The sequence below is a fragment of the Onychostoma macrolepis genome, chromosome 20 (genome assembly GCF_012432095.1).
Source record: "Onychostoma macrolepis isolate SWU-2019 chromosome 20, ASM1243209v1, whole genome shotgun sequence".
NCBI lineage: Eukaryota > Metazoa > Chordata > Actinopteri > Cypriniformes > Cyprinidae > Onychostoma > Onychostoma macrolepis.
In genome coordinates, this window is record NC_081174.1 from 7,250,096 (window position 1) to 7,268,578 (window position 18,483).

The window sequence follows — 18,483 nt, forward strand, 5'->3', positions numbered from 1 at the left end:
CACTTCTAGCATCAGGTTGTCTGCAGATGTCCATTCTGTCATGGGAGTATTCACCTCACTGAAGCCTAGTCCAGCAAACACAGATTCCAACTCACACACAACTTCAGACTCAGACTGGCTCAGACTCATACTCTTATCAGGTACTCAACATACAGATAATGAGCACAGTTCCTCAGAGAGAGAGAAAGACGTTCTGACAATATTCAACTTTATTCTTTAATATCCAGGGATGGAAAACAGGGATGGGTAAATGTGTTAACTATGAGTTGGTCACGTAGCTGAGGGGCCCTGATGACCTTTATGACATAGGCTGTCAAAGTGGGCCTGAGTGAGGAGTAAATATATTTAACATATGGAGAGAACCTTCTGAAAACCAAGGAGAGATGACTACTGAAGGGGTGGATTATCAGATCCACGGCCACTTCAATTTATATCCTTTTAATTTATATCTTTAAAATATATTTAATCAAGTAATTAATTATTATTTAACCCATTAGATTGAATTGATTGAATGATGTTGACTTGTTAAGTTTAAGTTAGTTTAGACTCTCTAACCCCGGGATACTCAACAGAACGCTTCATGTCACAGAACGAGGAAGAAAATATAATCTACAGTGCATTAAAGGCTATGTCGATTAGCATTGGATTATAAATATACTTTATTATTATGAAAATAACAGAGATGGCCTGAAGATCACTATGAAGACTTGAAGATAAACCCTATATTGTCGCATCTTCATGTTTCATGTTTGATCAGTTCAAGCATTTATCTTCTTTTAATTCAGTTACAGCAGTAGCTGTATACCTTCGCCCATATTAGGGATTTCCTGGAGCGTCATCAGTTCTGTGATGCCTATGTGGAGTTTCCGCGCGACGGCGCCATCTGGCGTTCAGTATGTATGAAACAGATTGCATGTGTTTTTAGCGCTCAGTTATGTGCACTCCGCCCTTTTTTGGGGCTTAAATATGAAAAGTAATACTTCTTTCTCATTTGTTAACTCTATTTGCTCAAGAATGTTTTGAGTTTTAGCATTTTGAGTTTGTTCAATACTCAAGTATGAATGCATTTTTTGCTTGCATCAATATAGCAAAATAAACTTTTAATCTAATTTTTGTTAATTTTACTTTTTTTGTTTTATTTTCATGTTCAGTATTATTTTAAATAGGACAAGGACAAGCAAGACTTGGATAAGTAATAAACTGCATTTCTAAATAAGTAAAACTGCAAATATTGTCTTAAAGTCTGATGATGCAAATTGTAATTTATGGCCCTTCACATTTTAAATGCGGCTTGAACTAGAGTAGCCCAATTAGGCCATGACTGGCCTTAATGCTGATTGCATGTTTTGGTGGACTAAGAATACTAAAATACTGAGAAAGACATTAATAATAGCACATTCATTTCATGATAACAAACATCTTTCCATTAAGTAAAAAAATGACTTTATTGGTGAACACATAATCAGTTTATGTGACATAATCAGTTTTTCAAAGAGTAATGATCACAAAAACAATGTCAGAGGTTATCATTTATGATTATATGACCAAATCACTACGAACTGTATAAAAAGTTTTAAAAACAAACAAGACCTTCAAAAGGCATCAACAAATTAGTATTACGCTTGATAAATATGCACACTGAACATGGCAAAATGAATATGAATACAAGAAATAAATATGTGAGCAAGACCATGGTTTGAATATTAATTTCACTGACAGAAAATGGGAATGTATAAGTTCACCAATAACTTGTTTTCTTTTTATTCAAATATTTTTCTGTGGTGCAATTTGTACTTCATCTCAGTTTAAATCACCCTCGAAAGAAGTGTTAAAACTGACTAAAATGGGAAAACCTGAATGTGATGCACTAGACAATTTTTATAGTTGAAAAGGTTTTGAACTTGATGAATTTGGAGTTTGCGCTGTTCTATGAGGTTGGGATGCCACTGCCAATGGGAGGAGTGGAGAGAGGCGGCAGCAGGAGACTCTTGAGTTTCACTGACATGGCTGCGATCTCTGGGTCCTGAGTTTCATACATCTTCACCAGCCGGGCGAATTTGAGAACACCTGAAAGGCAAAAGGCAGCAGTTGAAATGACAGCATTTCGTTTGTGTTTACATGTTTGCACATTTAATCTCACCTTCTCCTTCATTGTTGAAGCCGTATGCTTTGATGACCTCCTGTTGGATCTGAGTGGCCACAGGAAGCACAAGCTGCAGCATCTTGCCCATGTCGTTGCAGGCGCTTTCTCTGGCTTCCTCCATGCGTGCTGCATTCTCAGGTACGGAGAAAGCCTGGATCACCTCACTAAGAACAACTGCAATGGATGGGAAAACAGTCTGGCTGAGTCCAAGTCATGCCATGACCCCTGAGCATATGATTTAAGGACTGACGTCTCACCTCTCGCCTGCTCTACAGTGAGCGTAGGCTGCTGTGCTGGGGCAGAGGCCATGCTGGCGCACTCCACAGGGGAGATTCACTACCGATATCTGCAAAGGCATTTTTGAGGAATTAAACTCTGCTGCAACATGTTATAGGATGATTTATGCATACACTAATCATTGAAGAACACTCATTACCATTGAAGTACCATCATTATGGGTATCAATGCATACTATAATCATAAAAATCCATAAATAAATAAATGAATGAAGGTGAATTCAATAAATGAATTAAAGGTAGTCACATACTAACTATGCATGTTAAATTAACGAAATACAATTTGTATGAACTATATAATAATGTGTAGGATTGTTTTGCACACCATTTTAAATATCCCCAAAAGTTCCACAAACATCACAAACCAGTTATTTTCACACACGTTAACTATATCATATGCTGAAAGTACACCGAGATATGAATACAAATATGAACGAAACAATTAGACAATCACATTTGCTGAAAATCACACACTTTATGCTGAAAGTTAGCTTAAAATGCAAAACAATAAGCCTGAATAAGGTGCAATGATCAATTTGAAAAGTTAAAAAGCTGTAATATCTATATACATAAGTTTGTGAAAACATTAAAAACAGTCTTATTTGTCATATGTTCTCACATTTGTTTTACTTTTTGTAGTGTTTTTTTTTTGTAAAATCAAGAAAGTGTAATAATATAATGTTTTGACCTGTTTGCTACCTACAGTGTTGGCTATTAAATATTTTTCAAAGTGTGATTTTTCAATAAATCAAAATGTGAACTGTAATTAATAATAGTATATATATGGAGCCTATTTAACAATGAAAAAACAGAATAAAATAAAAACAATGTCCCCGTTTTTTTTTTGTTTTTAATTCAGAGATAAATAACAAGTAAGATTTCAATGACCTTATGATATGTAAGAAAATGTCCCCGGTTTATATTTCAGAAATCTGATCAATTTTAAAAACAAAACACACACACAAAAAACGAGGAAATCAACACTTTGGTTCTTTGATTCTGGGCAAAAAAAGCAATACCCAATAAATAATACCTAAATATATTGAATAAATAGCTGCACGGATTGCTTGCACAGATTATTATACGTTTAATATCGATATTATGTGCAGTTGTTATGAAAAATTAAAGCTATGCTGGGTTCAGCTGTCATCTATCAATGTAACGTTAGTTCCGCTTCACACAAAACCACTGACTGATCATTCTCTCTGAGTTTCAAACGTAAATATATTATTATCTTATACCGAAGTAATATTTTACACAATTCTATGCACTTACATCGATGCTGCCAGCACCTAAACACAGCCTCTCCTGTGACGCGGCCGCCCGCACACTTCCGGTGGGTACAGCCATTAAAGTGTCCGTGTGCACCAACAACTACCATAGAAATAAGATAGAACTGCAATGGAACCTTCAAGTCATACAAAACTGGCGAGGCTTTGCGACTAGAAAGTTCTAATTGGTGAATCACGATTGATCTAAATAGCTCTCTTATTTAAACTCTTTACTGTGTATTTTTAATCAAATTACCGTAGAAGTGCTGAAGTGTGTCACGTGATACCTGTTGCTTTTCACAGCGCTAGTCAGTCTGGACCAATAACAGTGATTTGCGAGTCCACCGATCACGTGCTCATTGATTTTATAAAGATTACTGCGCACTTACTATTTCATTTTATGTATCGTATTATTAATTGGAATGAATAAACTTAAAATAATATACCTTTTATATGATGTTGCTTTCACTGAGACAAAAAAAAGAAAGAAAAGAAAACGTCCAGAAATTGGCTTTTTGAGCCACCAAGCGCCCCCTGGAGGAATCAGCCTTTTAGTGTAATAACAAACAAACAGTCATTAGACAGAAGCATTTGCAGACCAGTGCGAAACTAACACGGAAGTCTGGTAAATATTGACACGTGAACGTAGTAACGTTAGCGATTTCAACGCAGATTAACTTTCTTATGTTTACAGTTTTCAGGTATGAAATATGGAGCGTAAGCTGGCTGAGTTCAGATCCCGAAAGAAAGCCCAGACTGAAGCTAAGAAACCTGCTGATCGTGGGATGCAGAGTGAAACGAAAGCAGTAAGCGATGGTTCTCCAGCAGTGTGTACTGACCCACCAGAACAGAAGCCCAACACCTGCCCTCAAAGTCCACACACTGAGGTATGAGAACACTTACTACTTTAAAAAACATGGGCAGTAACAAAATGACACATAAAACTGCAAATTAACCATGTCATTTTTGTCTAATAAACCTAATCTAATATTTTCCTGTCATTTTAGGATCACAGCCCTTTGTTGAATACTACATGTGGTCGTTGGCTTCAGCAAGTGGCCCTCACCCATCTGACCCTGCTTAAAGTGCTGCTGTGGCTCGTGCTGCTGGGCCTTTTTTCAGAGCTTGAGTTTGGACTGCCATTTTTTGTTATATCGTTATTCTACTGGCTCTATGAGGGCCTTCGAAGCCCAAAAGCCCGACAACCTGGAGAAATGAGTGCGTACTCGGTGTTTAATCCAGATTGTCAACCCATCCTGGGAACTTTAACAGCCGAACAGCTGGAAGGAGAGATGGGATACAGGCCAATGGCCAATAGATGAACATGTTTGAAATGAAGCTAACTTTGCGACTATCTGGACAATAAAGAATACTAAATATAGATCTGTAAAGTGCACTTGGGAAACTTGTCTGCATTATATTAATGTATCTTAGTAACGATGAATTTACCTGTATTTACATGAAATGAAATTCTTTATTTTATTGATGTATATATAAAGATATACACCTCCTTCTGAGTTTGAATAAATAATTTACAGTTTAATCTCATCCAACAAATGAAGATATGCCACATATTTTTAGTCAGCACTCTTATCCAAATTAATTCATGGAGCTGAAATGTATTACTGAGAGACAGGACTTCCTCTCGGATTCACTAACAAAAATATATACTTTAGTAATTAAAGGTCAGAAATCAGACAAAGGCCCTCAGTTTGCTCTCATTTAGCTGGACTACTATCACCCAAAAGCTTTGTCAAGGATGACTATAAAATGAATAGGCATAATACTGTAATCAACTGAATCCCTCTTTCTGTGAACAATGCATTTATTTAAATTATTTTCTACAAAAGGAATCACAGTTGCATGTCACTGCATGATTTCAGATGTATTTTATGCGCTTTGTCTTAAATCAGTTTAGCAATTGAATCACAAATAGGCCTACACTGACAGTCTACATCACTAAAATTACAATAAGGGCCTAATTGTACACACTTTTGGGGGGCACTAATGGTTTTACTGAGATGTCTGAAGCAAAATAAAGTACAAAGTCATATAGTACTGTATTATACATATTAGTACAATGACTATGATTTTTATTTTTTAAATTGACAGGAAAACTAAGGAAGCTTGTTCAGCTAGGGTAAGATAATTGTGACTTCTTACCTCACATTTCAAACTTTTTTTCCCTCACAATTCTGAGAAAAAAATGATTGCCAGATATAAACTCAGAATTGTGAGAAAAAAGTCAGAACTGAGATATTAAGTTACAATTCCCAATAAACAATAAATAAACAAACAAAGCTAATTGCAAGACCGAGGTAAACTCAGAAGACTCAGAATTCTAAAGGAAATGTTTTTATCAGAATTGTGGGATATAAACCATAGAAAACTATCACATTTTTTCTTCACAAATTTCATAATGCAAACAACAAATGATGAATTTCAGTAAGGTTTAGTTATGTGATTTAAGTAGTTCACCCCTCCAAAAAGAAAACCCTGTCATAATTTACACGTAGCCTATCTTTGCAGAATTTGGGTGAACCCAACGGGCACTAAGACACTGCAAGACGGGAACTACAACATGACGCCTTCCTGCCCCGCGGTGCTGTCTGATAGGAATCCGTGCAGCGAACCGGTGGAAAACCTGAACTCTGGGTCGCCCGCTGGACAGACTGCGATTAAAGTAAGACCACAGCTATAGATTAAACCGATACTCAGTTACTGCTAAATATCCGTCTGCACCGCGACATTGCACGCGAATGGCATATCGCACAGGATTGCATGATAAATAAACGCTAACGATTATACCATGGTTAAAGAGTTAGTATGTGTTTTATAAATGTGTCACTGTGGCAACAAGAAAGAGTATGAGAGTTTTGGGGACGAATGATAAATTATGTGGAAAACAGTCCCTTTATTCCATGCTAATTGCTCTTCAGCAGGTCCCTTCAAACAGTATGAGTCCTCTGTCATTTTTCATAATCACTCATTAACCACACAGCCCATGAGTCAAGGTTGATGTGCTTTATCATTGTGTTTTGTGATCAAATAACACCTGATTCATACTCTTACAACTGGAACAAAACGACCAAACAAACAAACAAACAAAAAGAAGAAAGAATTATGATTATTGCTAATCATTTACATTTAGTCATTTAACAGATGCTTTTATCCAAAGCGACTTACAAATTATAAAAGATTATTGAATTAATATTTTCAAATGTTTAGAAAAAAACACATACAGTCTTATCTCAAAACGTGTTTTACTTATCTTTCCCTCAATATGGGTCACCGCTGTTAGATACAAAGGTAATGTGTCAAATATGATAATACATGTACAAATCTAGCATGAAAAAGAATTGAGACTTCACTAGTTAGCGAGAAGTGCTTAAATCTACATATGACATATCATGGCTGAGACAGAAAATATAAGCACAAAAAGAAATTAGATAGTTAAAAGTATAAATATAATAATAAAAATTATTTAAAAAAATAAAATATGAAGATATATAAAAGCCTGAGTCATTTTGTACAAAACAGGTCAAATATTCAGGATGATTTAAAACCAAATAAATAAAAGTTCATAAACATCTGTTTTAATCTACATAACATCTACACAATGTATGTGGACAGGTTGTTTTAGGGATGCATGATAATTTCAGTGTAATAATGCTGATAAAATAAAATCAAAAATCTAATCAAAAATCACTGATACCAAAAAGACAGATCAGTACCAAATCATTATTTCAAGTTTTACTTTGGCAAGAGTCTCATTCCTTGTAATGATTAGATAAGTGACTTACATAACCATGTCTTCTGACGTTTCCCCTGGTTCTTTGCAGAAAGTGTGTCTTTCTGACCCGCAGTGAGGTGTGCTTTCTGTTTCAGCCGGTGTGATGGCGAGCAGCCCTGCAGTGTTGATGCGGCTGGTGGCTTCGGCCTACACCGTGGCCGAGAAGGCTGGAACTATTGTTCGAAAAGTGATTCAAAGTGGAGAGCTGGGTATCGTTGAAAAGGTACGGCAAGTAGAGAAGTTACCAACAAGGATATTGATCCATAAACACTTGAGATGATCTCACCACACTTGAGAAATCCTAAGCTCTTAACTTCCATTAAGACCCTAAAATCTGATTGGTTGAACAAATATGATGATCCAATGACACGTCCCACATCCGTATGAGCAGATAACATTACTGTTAATGTAGTAATTAATTTAGGTGCTAAAATTGATATTTGTAACCTGTGCTTCTTTTGGGCACAGACTGGAGCCAATGATCTACAGACTCTGGCTGACAGGCTTGTTCAGAAGAGTATATGTGCGTCCCTGTCGAAGAGCTTCCCTAAAGTCACTATCATCGGGGAGGAGGTGTGTGCATCTTGTAATATGAGGACGCTCAGCCTGTTTGGCTCCAACCAGTGGAACATTATATGTTGATTGAGAATTTATTTTATTTGTGCAGGAATTACCAGCTGAGGATGTTAAAGAGGAGCTTATAGAGAACGGGCACAGCAGCCTAATTCTACAAAAATCTTGTCCGGATCAGTATGCCAGCCTGAAGGAGGAAGAGGTAAAGAAGGAGAGGAAACAGAATTATGGGCATAATGCTTGAAAAACAGTAAATGTATAATATACTGTTTTTAAATGAACTTATTCTGAAACGAGTTTTGAAAGTGTCTAATAGAACATAAAAGTAACTCGATTTTGTATTTAAATAAAGTTTAATCTTTATTTTTAGCTGGTTGTGTGGGTGGACCCTCTTGATGGCACTAAGGAATATACAGAAGGTGAGCAGATAAATATCTTTCAACATTTTATGTAGCACTTAAAAATACCATCTCTTCCACTTCCATTCTTTAAGTGCCACATTCACACAGCATCAGAATACGGTTGTCAATCCTGTATTTGAGTCCTTAATACGGTTATGTTCACACACAGTTCGGTTATTTATGGCCGTGGCAACCGCATTCTGTAACCGAACTCACACCTGTAAATTTCTCGGAACACACACGCTGTGTGAACATAACAGGACTGGACAACTAGTCATACAGCGCGAGAGAGAGCCGCTCTGCCGCACAAACTCACATCTACCGTGTGATGCGTGTTTTCATTTGTGCTTTCGGTAACTTACAGTGACGGAGAAATGAGCTGTGTCATCTGAAAGTTTTAGATCCAGTCAGTTTTCCACCGGAGCCACTCCTGTCAGTTCCCCCTCGAGCTTTCACGAGACATCATGGAGAAATTCTCCGTTATGGGAACTCCTTCCCTTCAACCTTTCCTGAAGTCTTATTGGCTCATGCCAGTCCAAATGACTGGCCAATTGTTGCGAAGTATGCAATCGCATGCAAAAACTGACGAGCTCGAGAGGCAGTATAAAATGCGGTGCCTGGAGCTGGAAGCGGTGTTCTTACTCTAACGGGTTTTCGGCCGCAGCTGGAACAGCGACACATTCTGATTCGCACCGACAACATGTCTGTGGTCTTGTACATAAATCACCAAGGAGGTGTACGCTCCAGGGCTCTGTACGAGCAGGCAGTGAATCCCCTGCTATGGGCGGACCGTCACTTTCTCTCCATCAGAGCAGCACACATCCCCGGTCTCATGAACCGCGGGGCGGATATGCTTTCGAGGAAGTGGATTCCCCAAGGAGAGTGGAGGTTGCACCCTGAGTCGGTTCAGATGATTTGGACTCGCTATGGGAGAGCGGAGGTGGATCTGTTCACCACGAGCGAGAATGTCTGCCTGCTGTTCTTCTCCCTGTCTCACTCCCCGCTGAAGGGGGACGCTCTGACATCGCACTGGCCAGCATCCAGGCTGTATGTGTTTCCTCCGATCAAGATATTGCCACTGGTGTTCTGCAAGATCAGGGAGGAGGGGGCTTTGGTGATACTCATCGCTCAGCTGTTGGTGGCACCGCCCTGGCCAATTCCCATCAGGAAGGACTTGCTATCTCAGGTGAGCGGCTCGGTGTGGCACCCGAACCCGGAGTTGTGGAGCCTTCATGTATGACTGCTTCGGGGATATCAGAGGAGCTGAGCGCCCTGCATTCTCGTGTGCTCGACACGCTCTCAGAGGCGCGGGCACCCTCTACGAGGCGTTTGTATGCTCTGAAATGGGGAGTGTTTGTGAAATGGTGCTGTGATGTTCCTATCGACCCGGCTACTTGCTCTGTGTCAGATGTTCTGCATTTTTTACAGGACAGACTCGATAGTGGATCTCTGCCATCAACACTGAAAGTCTATGTGGCAGCTATTGCCTCGTTTCGTTCCCTGCTGGGCGGGCAATCGATCGGTAGGCATGCGCTGGTGGTGAGTTTTCTTAAGGGAGCGAGGAGATTGCATCCCCCGCGTCCGCCTTCAGTCCCGCCCTGGAACCTAGCGGTTGTGTTAAGAGCTCTTTCACAGCCACCATTTGAGCCTTTAGTATCAGTTGTTTTGAAGGAGCTATCTCTCAAAACTGCACTTCTTCTTGCCCTCGCTTCGGCTAAGCGCATAGGGGATTTACACGCGTTTCCTGTGGACAGCGACTGTATTCGCTTCGGACCCGGTGAATGCAGTGTCACTCTCCGGCCGAGATCGGGCTACGTGCCTAAATCACTATCTACCCCCTTCAGAACGCAGACTGTGTGGTTGTCTTCTGAGTCATCAACCTCGCTCAGACTTCGGTGTGCCCCGTCAGGGCTTTAAGGATTTACATTGACCTTTCGGCCAGCTTTCGGCAATCTGACCAGCTTTTCATGTGCTACGGTGGTTGTGCGAAGGGCCGTGTTAAAACAGAGGCTTTCCCACTGGATTGTGGACGCTATCACAGCTGCTTATACGAGCCGAGGTTTGGAATGCCCTTTGCATATTAGGGCCCACTCAACAAGGGCTATCGCCTCCTCCTGGGCATGGTCGAGAGGTATGTCTATTCAGGATATACGCTTTGCAGCCGGCTGGTCTTCTCCAGAATACCTACGCCAGGTTTTACAAGGTGGATGTTCAGTCCATTCATGTTTTGCTACCTCTATTCATGTGTGTTGCTGCCTCGCACAGTAATTACTCTGTGCAGCCCTCTATGCTATTGTTGTTGTCGTCTGCCCTGTACTCAGTGCTACCATTATCATATTATTATGTTTTATGCTGCTTAAACACAGTTATCTCTGTGCAGCCCCTTACAGTACTGTTGTTGCATCTGTTCTGCCCTGTTCTCAGCGTAGCCTACGTTATTACTGACCAAATTTTAGACGCTCATTGGCTTACCTCCACCTATCAGCTGCGAGCCCGCCTAACAAGCGTCGCTATTGGTGGGAATTGTGCGTGTATTCTATCTTTGCTGAGTGTGTGACTTGCAGGCTGCTTGTAGCCTCTCTCACGGCGGGATTCAATATCATTCCCATAACGGAGAATTTCTCTGTGATGTCTAGTGAAAGCTCGAGAGGGAACGTCTCTGGTTACTATCATAACCTCGGTTCTCTGAGAGCGGGAACGAGACATCACGGAGGTCACCGTGCTCGCTGCTCGACTAGCTAAGCAGCGTTCAGCATCCGATTCTGATGTTAATTGTCGCGGGCACCGCATTTTATACTGTCTCTCGAGCTTGTCAGTATTTGCATGCGATTGCATACTTTGCGACAATTGGCCAGTCATTTGGACTGGCGTGAGCCAATAGGACTTCAAGAAAGGTTGAAGGGAAGGAGTTCCCATAATGGAGAATTTCTCCGTGATGTCTCGTTCCCGCTCTCAGGGAACTGAGGTTACGATAGTAACCCCTGCTAAAAAACAAAACAATAGAAGCCCAATAGAAACCATCACAGAAATTCTAATGGTTTCCATTAAAATACCATTATAAACCATTTGCTTTTTCCAGTAAAACCATTACAAAATTCCTTTTTGTAGTGTGTTTTGGGCATTTTTCCAATAGGATTTAACATCCCACCAATAGAATCCATCACTTACCAGTAGACACCATTATAGTTCCCATTAAAACCAATACAATTCCCATTATAACCATTAAAACCATTACATTTTCTATTGTGTTTTGGGCAGGGTTCTATTGTTTTTTTCAGCAGGGACCAGAGACGTTTTGTGTTCTGTGCGCGATTCAAATGCTCCTCTCTCCACCCAAATTTAAAAGGTGCTGTCGGTTAATGAAGATTTGACTAAATAACTTGCGGCTCGATTGGACTCTTGTCGTGTCAGAAAGTGATAAGATTTTCAGTTTTATGGACGTCACCATCTTTGATTTTACTTTGGTCACTGTCGCTATGGTTACTTTTAAGGAATACGGGCTTGACTCCTGTTGCACGTTCATACAGACAGTATTCCAAACACAACTGTAAGCTGCTATGTGAACGAGACATTTCGAGACTCTCACCTGTAAAGAAAATGCGGTTGTCAATCCCAAAAACTGACAGTGTGAACGCAGCCTTAATCTTGTTTAGCTGAGGCTGTAAACATCATTATGCAATAAAGCACCTGGTATTAAAGTCTGTCTGGAGTGGTGACATGTGGTCAGTACTAATTATAATTTTGTCATCTGATTACACAAACCACATTTGTAGATCCTTAACACCTGTGATCACATGCTTTTGTAGTGTAAAGGCCCAGGATATGCAGACAAGCTGCATTCACACTGCCAGCTATTTACAATTGCTCCACGAAATTTTGCAGCCATTTTAACTGGAATCCACAAGTTCGGAAATTTTGCATGAGGGCAAATATTTCCCTGTGTAGATTTTGCTTATGTTTCAGCTGGTCTCATAAATTTTCCATGCTGACCAACAGAAAGCTGCTTGGTTTAAAAGTGATGGCTACGCTATTCACAATGAACCTTTTTTGCCCGGGATATTTAGCTAAATACAGTAATCGTGACCTCACTTTAAGACTTTTTTTTTTTTTGGTGTTGTGCCAGTTAGAACCATCTACAACAGAAACATTAAAATAAAAATAAAATAAGTAAATAATAATAGACCTATATAGTGATACTGTGCTTCTGATTAGCTCTGATTTTTGGCTTTTCCCACAGCATTTACCTTTCAGTGAGGACAGAATAATTATTTGTCGCATCTAGCAGTGCTGGGTAATTACTTACAAATTGTAGTTTGTTACTGATGACAGCTTACATGATGAAAACTACGGTTAGTGTAGTAACATAATCTAGGTTACTCATTTTAGGTAATGCATTTTGATTACCTTTGGATTACATTATTATCTAATTTGTTTTAAACTTACCATCAAATGTACCATATTGATATAAAAAAAGCAAATACAAAGAAAATATTCCAGTATTATTTCATTTAAAATATATTTAAATTATTTTATGTCAACATCATAATATGCATTAAACATTACATTAAATTAGGGATTCTCAAACTGGTCTTAATGTAAGAACTGCAGTGAGTGTGTGAGTTGATTAAAAAGCTAATAATTAATTAAATCATAAAAAAGTAAAATAAAATTAATTAAACACTTGAACATCAAAAATAGAAGTATTTTATTTGTTTGCCTTTATGTCAATGTGACCATTTACTGACACTAGCCTGTAAACATGCAAATGTGTTGTTAAATTATTAAAATATTAACTTTTTCAGAGATATTTCAAGTAAATATTTCATGCCAAAGGGGCTTGGCTGACAAAAACATTTAGGAATCGCTGCATTACATGAACAAACATTAATACACAAACATGAAAATTACACACCCAAAGTTTTCCAGGTTTGAAAAATTGTAGAACTGACAATTACAGAGGATTAATGGATATGATGAAGACATAATGTTTCACAGATATACATCACCATTGTTTAGTAACTTGCATAATTATTTATTATACATGGTCTGATTGCATTATTCACCCAAATTCAGAAGCATGGTTTGCAAATTTATATACATGACCATTCTATATTGTCAGTTTAGTCAAAGCTAAATGGTATGACACAGTAGGATTTTTAGAAATGATCATTTAAAAGAGAAAAAAGAATATGGGTAAATTAATACATTTTTAATTTACTGCCATTGTGTAAATATGTAATCAAGTAATCCATTAAAAAGTAGCTGTAATCTAATTATGACCATTATAATGTACTATACTCTAATTACAAGACCTTAATTTTTAAACCTAATTATGTAATCCATATTACATGTAATCAGTTACTACCCAGCACTGGCGTCTAATTAGGAGATAGTGTTGCAAGCATGTCCACTTCAAGGGCACAGTGATGCATTTTTTATAATTTGCTTCTATCTCTCATTTTTCTCTCTCTCTAATTGACCTCCATTTGTCCAACACATCTGGTGCTGTCACATGGTGATCTGCTATTTCTTTCCTCCTATTTCTCTCTCTGTCTTTGCTGTCCTGTCTCTGCTGTAGCTGCAAGGGTTTTGTACAGCCCAGTTTACATACAGAAGCCAGAGCAGACCTACAGAGCCCCTAACCGTACGGTGATTTAATGTTTTTCTTTTTGGGGCATGAGATGTCACTTTGAAATTAGACTAAAGTAAAAGGTTGTAGTCAGTCAAAAGAGTTAAGTTGGTCGTTTACCATTTCTCAGAGCTGACCAGCAATTATATACACTTTGTTGCTGATAAAGTGCAACTGAAGAATGTATTTTACATGTTATTCAATGTACCTGTTAAATCTGTCTTTACCATCCATTTTTAGTTTGTAATTGGTTGTTTATTCAACTTTAGAAATTACCACCACATTATTGGACAAGTATATTGTTAGGGATGGAAAGAATGTACAGAGAATTAAACCAGAAAGAAAGTGGGAATGGGTAGGGACATGTTGCAGACATGACTCAAACCTGCATTACCACTAATGGTGTACTCACACTTGTGTTTGATTTTTATTTTATTTTTTGGTTCTTTTGGTCTGGACCAAAAATGAATGTGATCCTTTTAGTCTTGGTTCATTTAGCATTCGCACCTTCTTTTTTACACCAAACCTAAAGATACAAAACTGAAAGCATAAGGATAAGTTTACAACCAGATTGAACAACTTTTATGACATATTTATGATGGAACTTAATGTGTAAAGGAGTCAAAACAGTGCCAGGAATCCCTCTGTTGCTCCAATGTAGATCTGCTGCAAGACGACAGAAGTTCCAATGCCTGTACCAAACTCTAATGGGTTTTGGTTCATTTAGATGTCTTAAGTCCGTTTTGTGTTCATATTTCTAGTGAACTGCACTAGAGTTCATTAGGACAAAGACCCCCTGAAAAAATGGGTGTGTTTGGTGTGTACCAAGGTTTGGATGGCAGCGTTCATAGTTATTGAAATGAACCATACTGACAGAGCAATCGCGCCAGACTTTGTTTAATCAAACCAAACCTGCCAAATGTGAGCACATCCCAAGGAAGGGGTGTCCAGTCCTGCTCCTGGAGGGCCACTGTCCTTTAACGATCTGGTCCAGCCCCAATTAAACACATCTGAACCAGCTAATCAAGGTCTTCCTAGGAATACTAGAAACGCCCAGACAGGTGTTTTGAGGCAAGTTGGAGCTAAACTCTGCAGGACAGTGGCCCTCCAGGACCAAGTTTGGACACCCCTGTCCTGAGGTCCCAAACCTTGGTGCACACCAAACAATCAGACCAAGAACCCCTAAAAGGTGGGTCTTGGTCCACTTGTTTGGTGTGTACCAAACTTAGGATGGTAGTATTTACCTTATCAAATGAACCAGATTTTGAACCAGTTTATTTAATTGAACCAATCTTACCATGTGTGAACACATCCTAAGGTCTTACCCATGCAGTGCCATATACAAGAGCGTAGTAGGGTTAACAATATTTTAATGTTGGAGCTGACTAATAAATACTTTGTATAATGTTGTTTGTGTGCCATTTTATTGCAGGGCTTTTGGATCATGTGACGGTGCTAATAGGCATTGCTTATAGAGGGACAGCCATTGCTGGAGTCATCAATCAACCCTTCTACAACTACCAGGTCCAACCTGTTGGTTGCTCACACATGCTACACTATATTTGGTAGAGGCTGGGATTGGTTGACCTGTTTAATTCTCTCTATTCATTCAGATGGGGCCAGGTGCTTCTTTGGGCAGAACGTTATGGGGAGTATTGGGTTTGGGCGCATTTGGCTTTCAGCTCCAGGAAGTCCCAGATGGTAAAAGAATCATCACTACTACACGGTCCCATAGCAATAAACTTGTTATTGACGCAGTGCAAGCCATGGAGCCTCATGATGTCATCCGAGTGGGAGGAGCTGGGAATAAGGTGGGTCACTAGCCTTTGATTTGACTGAGTCCGTATTGGTGTAGAAGTCAAACTAATTACATCTTCATTCTGGGCCTGGTAGATCATCCAGCTGGTGGAGGGAAAGGCCTCTGCTTATGTGTTTGCCAGTCCAGGATGTAAAAAGTGGGACACATGTGCGCCTGAAGCCATTTTGCACGCAGTTGGAGGTGACATTCATTTTTTTGCATGTCCATTCTTGACAATGTGCTTGATTTTTAGGCTAATTTTATGTTATTTTTCATATACAGGCAAACTGACAGACATGCATGGTAATGCATACAGATATGATGCCAATGTGAAGCACATGAACTCTGCTGGAGTGCTGGCAACACTGAGGAATCATGAGTACTATTTAAGCAGAGTGCCACAGGCTGTCCTACAGGCTCTTCCTTCTGACTGAACGATTGCAGGATATGAAGTCATACTCTAAACCGTTGTGCCTCAAAGCTGTGATATGTCCTTGTCATAAATTTTTCATTCATCTAAAAACAAAGATGGTTTAGTACGGTTTTTATTAACTTTTTTTAAGAATTAATTATTTACTGAGTACATTCACATGTTTTGATCCATTTCCAGAAGAGGACCAAATAAACCCTTTCTAAATGTTTTTCTGCAGTTTTTATTCTTCATGATAATATAACATGCAGGTCATTTAAATCAAAATAACTGTCAATATGTTATACATTCGGAGTGTCCACATCAAGTTAAATTTACAAAAGCATATTAAATGCAAGACAAGTGTCTGTTTAAATGTTTGAAATAAAATATCTGTGAAATAATGTTCAATCATCATTAAGCATAATGGATATTTATGTAAAAATTAAACAACGTATTCTAATCTGTACTGTAAAATTTATTAAAGGAAAAAGTGATCATACTATCGATTCTAATATGCCTGACATTTTGTTTTTTGGTATATAAACTACTGTTACACTGAATGACATTTTAGTGGGCGTCTTCTGTCCGATTACATTTAAGTATTACTCTTGTAATCATTGGAAATTTGGGAAAGACTGAACCACCCTGTGAAATGTGCATTTTTTTTTCACGCAAGGCCATTTGACAGTTTTGCATCACCAACCATAACCAAGGAATTACAACTGACAACAAAAGTGTGCTAATAAAACGTCACTGTTAAACCAGTTTGATTGAAAACAAGACCACAAATTAGATGAGAAATAATCTTTATTTTAAATAATAGATATTTTATTGAAATGTCCAAAAACACTTGAAAATATGCCATGAAAGCAACAAAAGTACTAATCATATTTTTATTAATGCATGGTATGAAAAAGGCTTACCTGAGGTGCTATGCTGTCAGAAGTGTCTTCCCATATTTGATAAGCAAGACCCGATGGCAGCTTGCAGGCCATCTCTTCAGCAGTACCCAGACATGGAGACTTAAAGACACAGTTCACTCAAAATTATCATTGTTCACTGACACCTCATGTTGTTCCAAACCCACATGTTCAATTCAAGTTTATTTGGATAGCGCTTTTCACTATTGTTGCAAAGCAGCTTTACAGAAAATTTGTAATGAAATGAATGGAGATCTAGCCAGTCAAACTTCAAAATGAAGAAAAGATAAGTAAATAAATAAGATTAAATTAAAAACTACTTAATATGACTTACAATAGCCATATGTCCAAATTTAAGTCACTATTTACTTGGAATCTAAAGAGAATTGGTCACATCAATGACATGTCTAAATATACCATATTTGAATTGATTGTGGACAGTAGAGGACAGTCAATAAATTAAATAGAACTCTTCCTCATATTGCATGACTCCAAATGTACAGCATAAGTAATTTTAAGGCTAAATCATTTAAAATAATTTACTTTTGTAACAGTCCAGATCCCCATTCACTTTCATTATGTGGAAGAGAGAAGCCAGTACATTATTACAAATTTCTCTTTTAGTGTTTCTCATTAAGAAGTCAGTCACACAGGCTTGGAATGACATGAGAAAATAAGTAAATCATGCAAATTGTCATATTATGTGAACTACGCCTTTAACTCATGCATTAGTCAGGATACTGCACAACTTGTTTTTTTGAAAAACTGGGTTGCCATCATGTTATTCATCATCCTTCAAAAAAAGAATCAAACAAACAAAATCATTACTGTCTTTATGTATTGCATAACTCTGCATAAAAGTTTCCTGTGCAGTCTCTCCTGGGTAATATATTTACGCATGAGGAATGAAGTGGTGTTCTTTCAGTTGGCCTTCACGCTTAATTTATGAGACAATTAACTTACGCAAAACGATGTTGTGCAACATAATACGGCACCTGACAGTACGTGTATGCACTACGGCCTCAGTAGGGTGAACTGTAACAGATTCCCATGTGTATGAAATGTCACAAGTGGGCAATGTCTTATAGGGTAGGTAAACAATTCCTGAAGGAAGAGTGGCAGTTCATATAAAGAAGCTAACTATGTTTCCAGGAATATTAATTGTGCCAAAAAAAAAAAAAGTCATCACATATGTTCAAGTTGCTTACCACAAACCTCAAGCCTGAAAATAACAGATATAAATATAT

At 38.4% G+C, this 18,483-nt stretch overlaps 3 protein-coding genes across 4 annotated transcripts; 2 read left to right on the plus strand and 1 right to left on the minus strand.

Annotated features, from left to right (window-relative positions):
* Positions 1-1,426: 1,426 nt before the first annotated feature.
* Positions 1,427-3,867, minus strand: grcc10 (gene rich cluster, C10 gene). The gene is made up of 4 exons (XM_058756552.1): positions 3,715-3,867; positions 2,401-2,489; positions 2,141-2,317; positions 1,427-2,067 (listed from the first exon to the last, which is right to left on the minus strand). Exons 2-4 carry the CDS (start codon positions 2,450-2,452, stop codon positions 1,928-1,930), a joined length of 369 nt encoding a protein of 122 aa, XP_058612535.1. The 5' UTR covers positions 2,453-2,489; positions 3,715-3,867; the 3' UTR covers positions 1,427-1,927.
* Positions 3,868-4,112: 245 nt separating this feature from the next.
* Positions 4,113-5,221, plus strand: saysd1 (SAYSVFN motif domain containing 1). The gene is made up of 3 exons (XM_058756551.1): positions 4,113-4,335; positions 4,405-4,597; positions 4,718-5,221. The coding sequence occupies exons 2-3, from the start codon at positions 4,421-4,423 to the stop codon at positions 5,030-5,032; spliced, it is 492 nt and encodes a 163-aa protein (XP_058612534.1). The 5' UTR covers positions 4,113-4,335; positions 4,405-4,420; the 3' UTR covers positions 5,033-5,221.
* An 872-nt stretch (positions 5,222-6,093) lies between these two features.
* bpnt1 (bisphosphate nucleotidase 1) lies at positions 6,094-16,828 on the plus strand. Of its 2 annotated transcripts, XM_058756549.1 has the most exons (10): positions 6,094-6,393; positions 7,599-7,726; positions 7,972-8,076; positions 8,171-8,278; positions 8,447-8,495; positions 14,056-14,121; positions 15,539-15,630; positions 15,720-15,917; positions 16,000-16,105; positions 16,187-16,828. In XM_058756549.1, exons 2-10 carry the CDS (start codon positions 7,607-7,609, stop codon positions 16,336-16,338), a joined length of 996 nt encoding a protein of 331 aa, XP_058612532.1. In that variant the 5' UTR covers positions 6,094-6,393; positions 7,599-7,606; the 3' UTR covers positions 16,339-16,828. The 2 variants fall into 2 exon arrangements, with proteins under 2 accessions (XP_058612532.1, XP_058612533.1); XM_058756550.1 differs by lacking the exon at positions 14,056-14,121 and having other exon boundaries at positions 6,151-6,393.
* Positions 16,829-18,483: the final 1,655 nt, after the last annotated feature.

Bases quoted from the DNA above. Each gene is read 5' to 3' on its own strand.
- grcc10 (XM_058756552.1), bottom strand. From the start codon at position 2,452: ATGGCCTCTGCCCCAGCACAGCAGCCTACGCTCACTGTAGAGCAGGCG. The intron at 2,318-2,400 runs GTGAGACGTCAG...CATCCATTGCAG, and splicing joins CACTGTAGAGCAGGCGAGAG to TTGTTCTTAGTGAGGTGATC. The intron at 2,068-2,140 runs GTGAGATTAAAT...TTTGCCTTTCAG, and splicing joins CTTCAACAATGAAGGAGAAG to GTGTTCTCAAATTCGCCCGG.
- bpnt1 (XM_058756549.1), top strand. From the start codon at position 7,607: ATGGCGAGCAGCCCTGCAGTGTTGATGCGGCTGGTGGCTTCGGCCTAC. The intron at 8,496-14,055 runs GTGAGCAGATAA...TCTCTGCTGTAG, and splicing joins CACTAAGGAATATACAGAAG to CTGCAAGGGTTTTGTACAGC. The intron at 16,106-16,186 runs GTGACATTCATT...TTTCATATACAG, and splicing joins CATTTTGCACGCAGTTGGAG to GCAAACTGACAGACATGCAT.
- saysd1 (XM_058756551.1), top strand. From the start codon at position 4,421: ATGGAGCGTAAGCTGGCTGAGTTCAGATCCCGAAAGAAAGCCCAGACT. The intron at 4,598-4,717 runs GTATGAGAACAC...CTGTCATTTTAG, and splicing joins CTCAAAGTCCACACACTGAG to GATCACAGCCCTTTGTTGAA.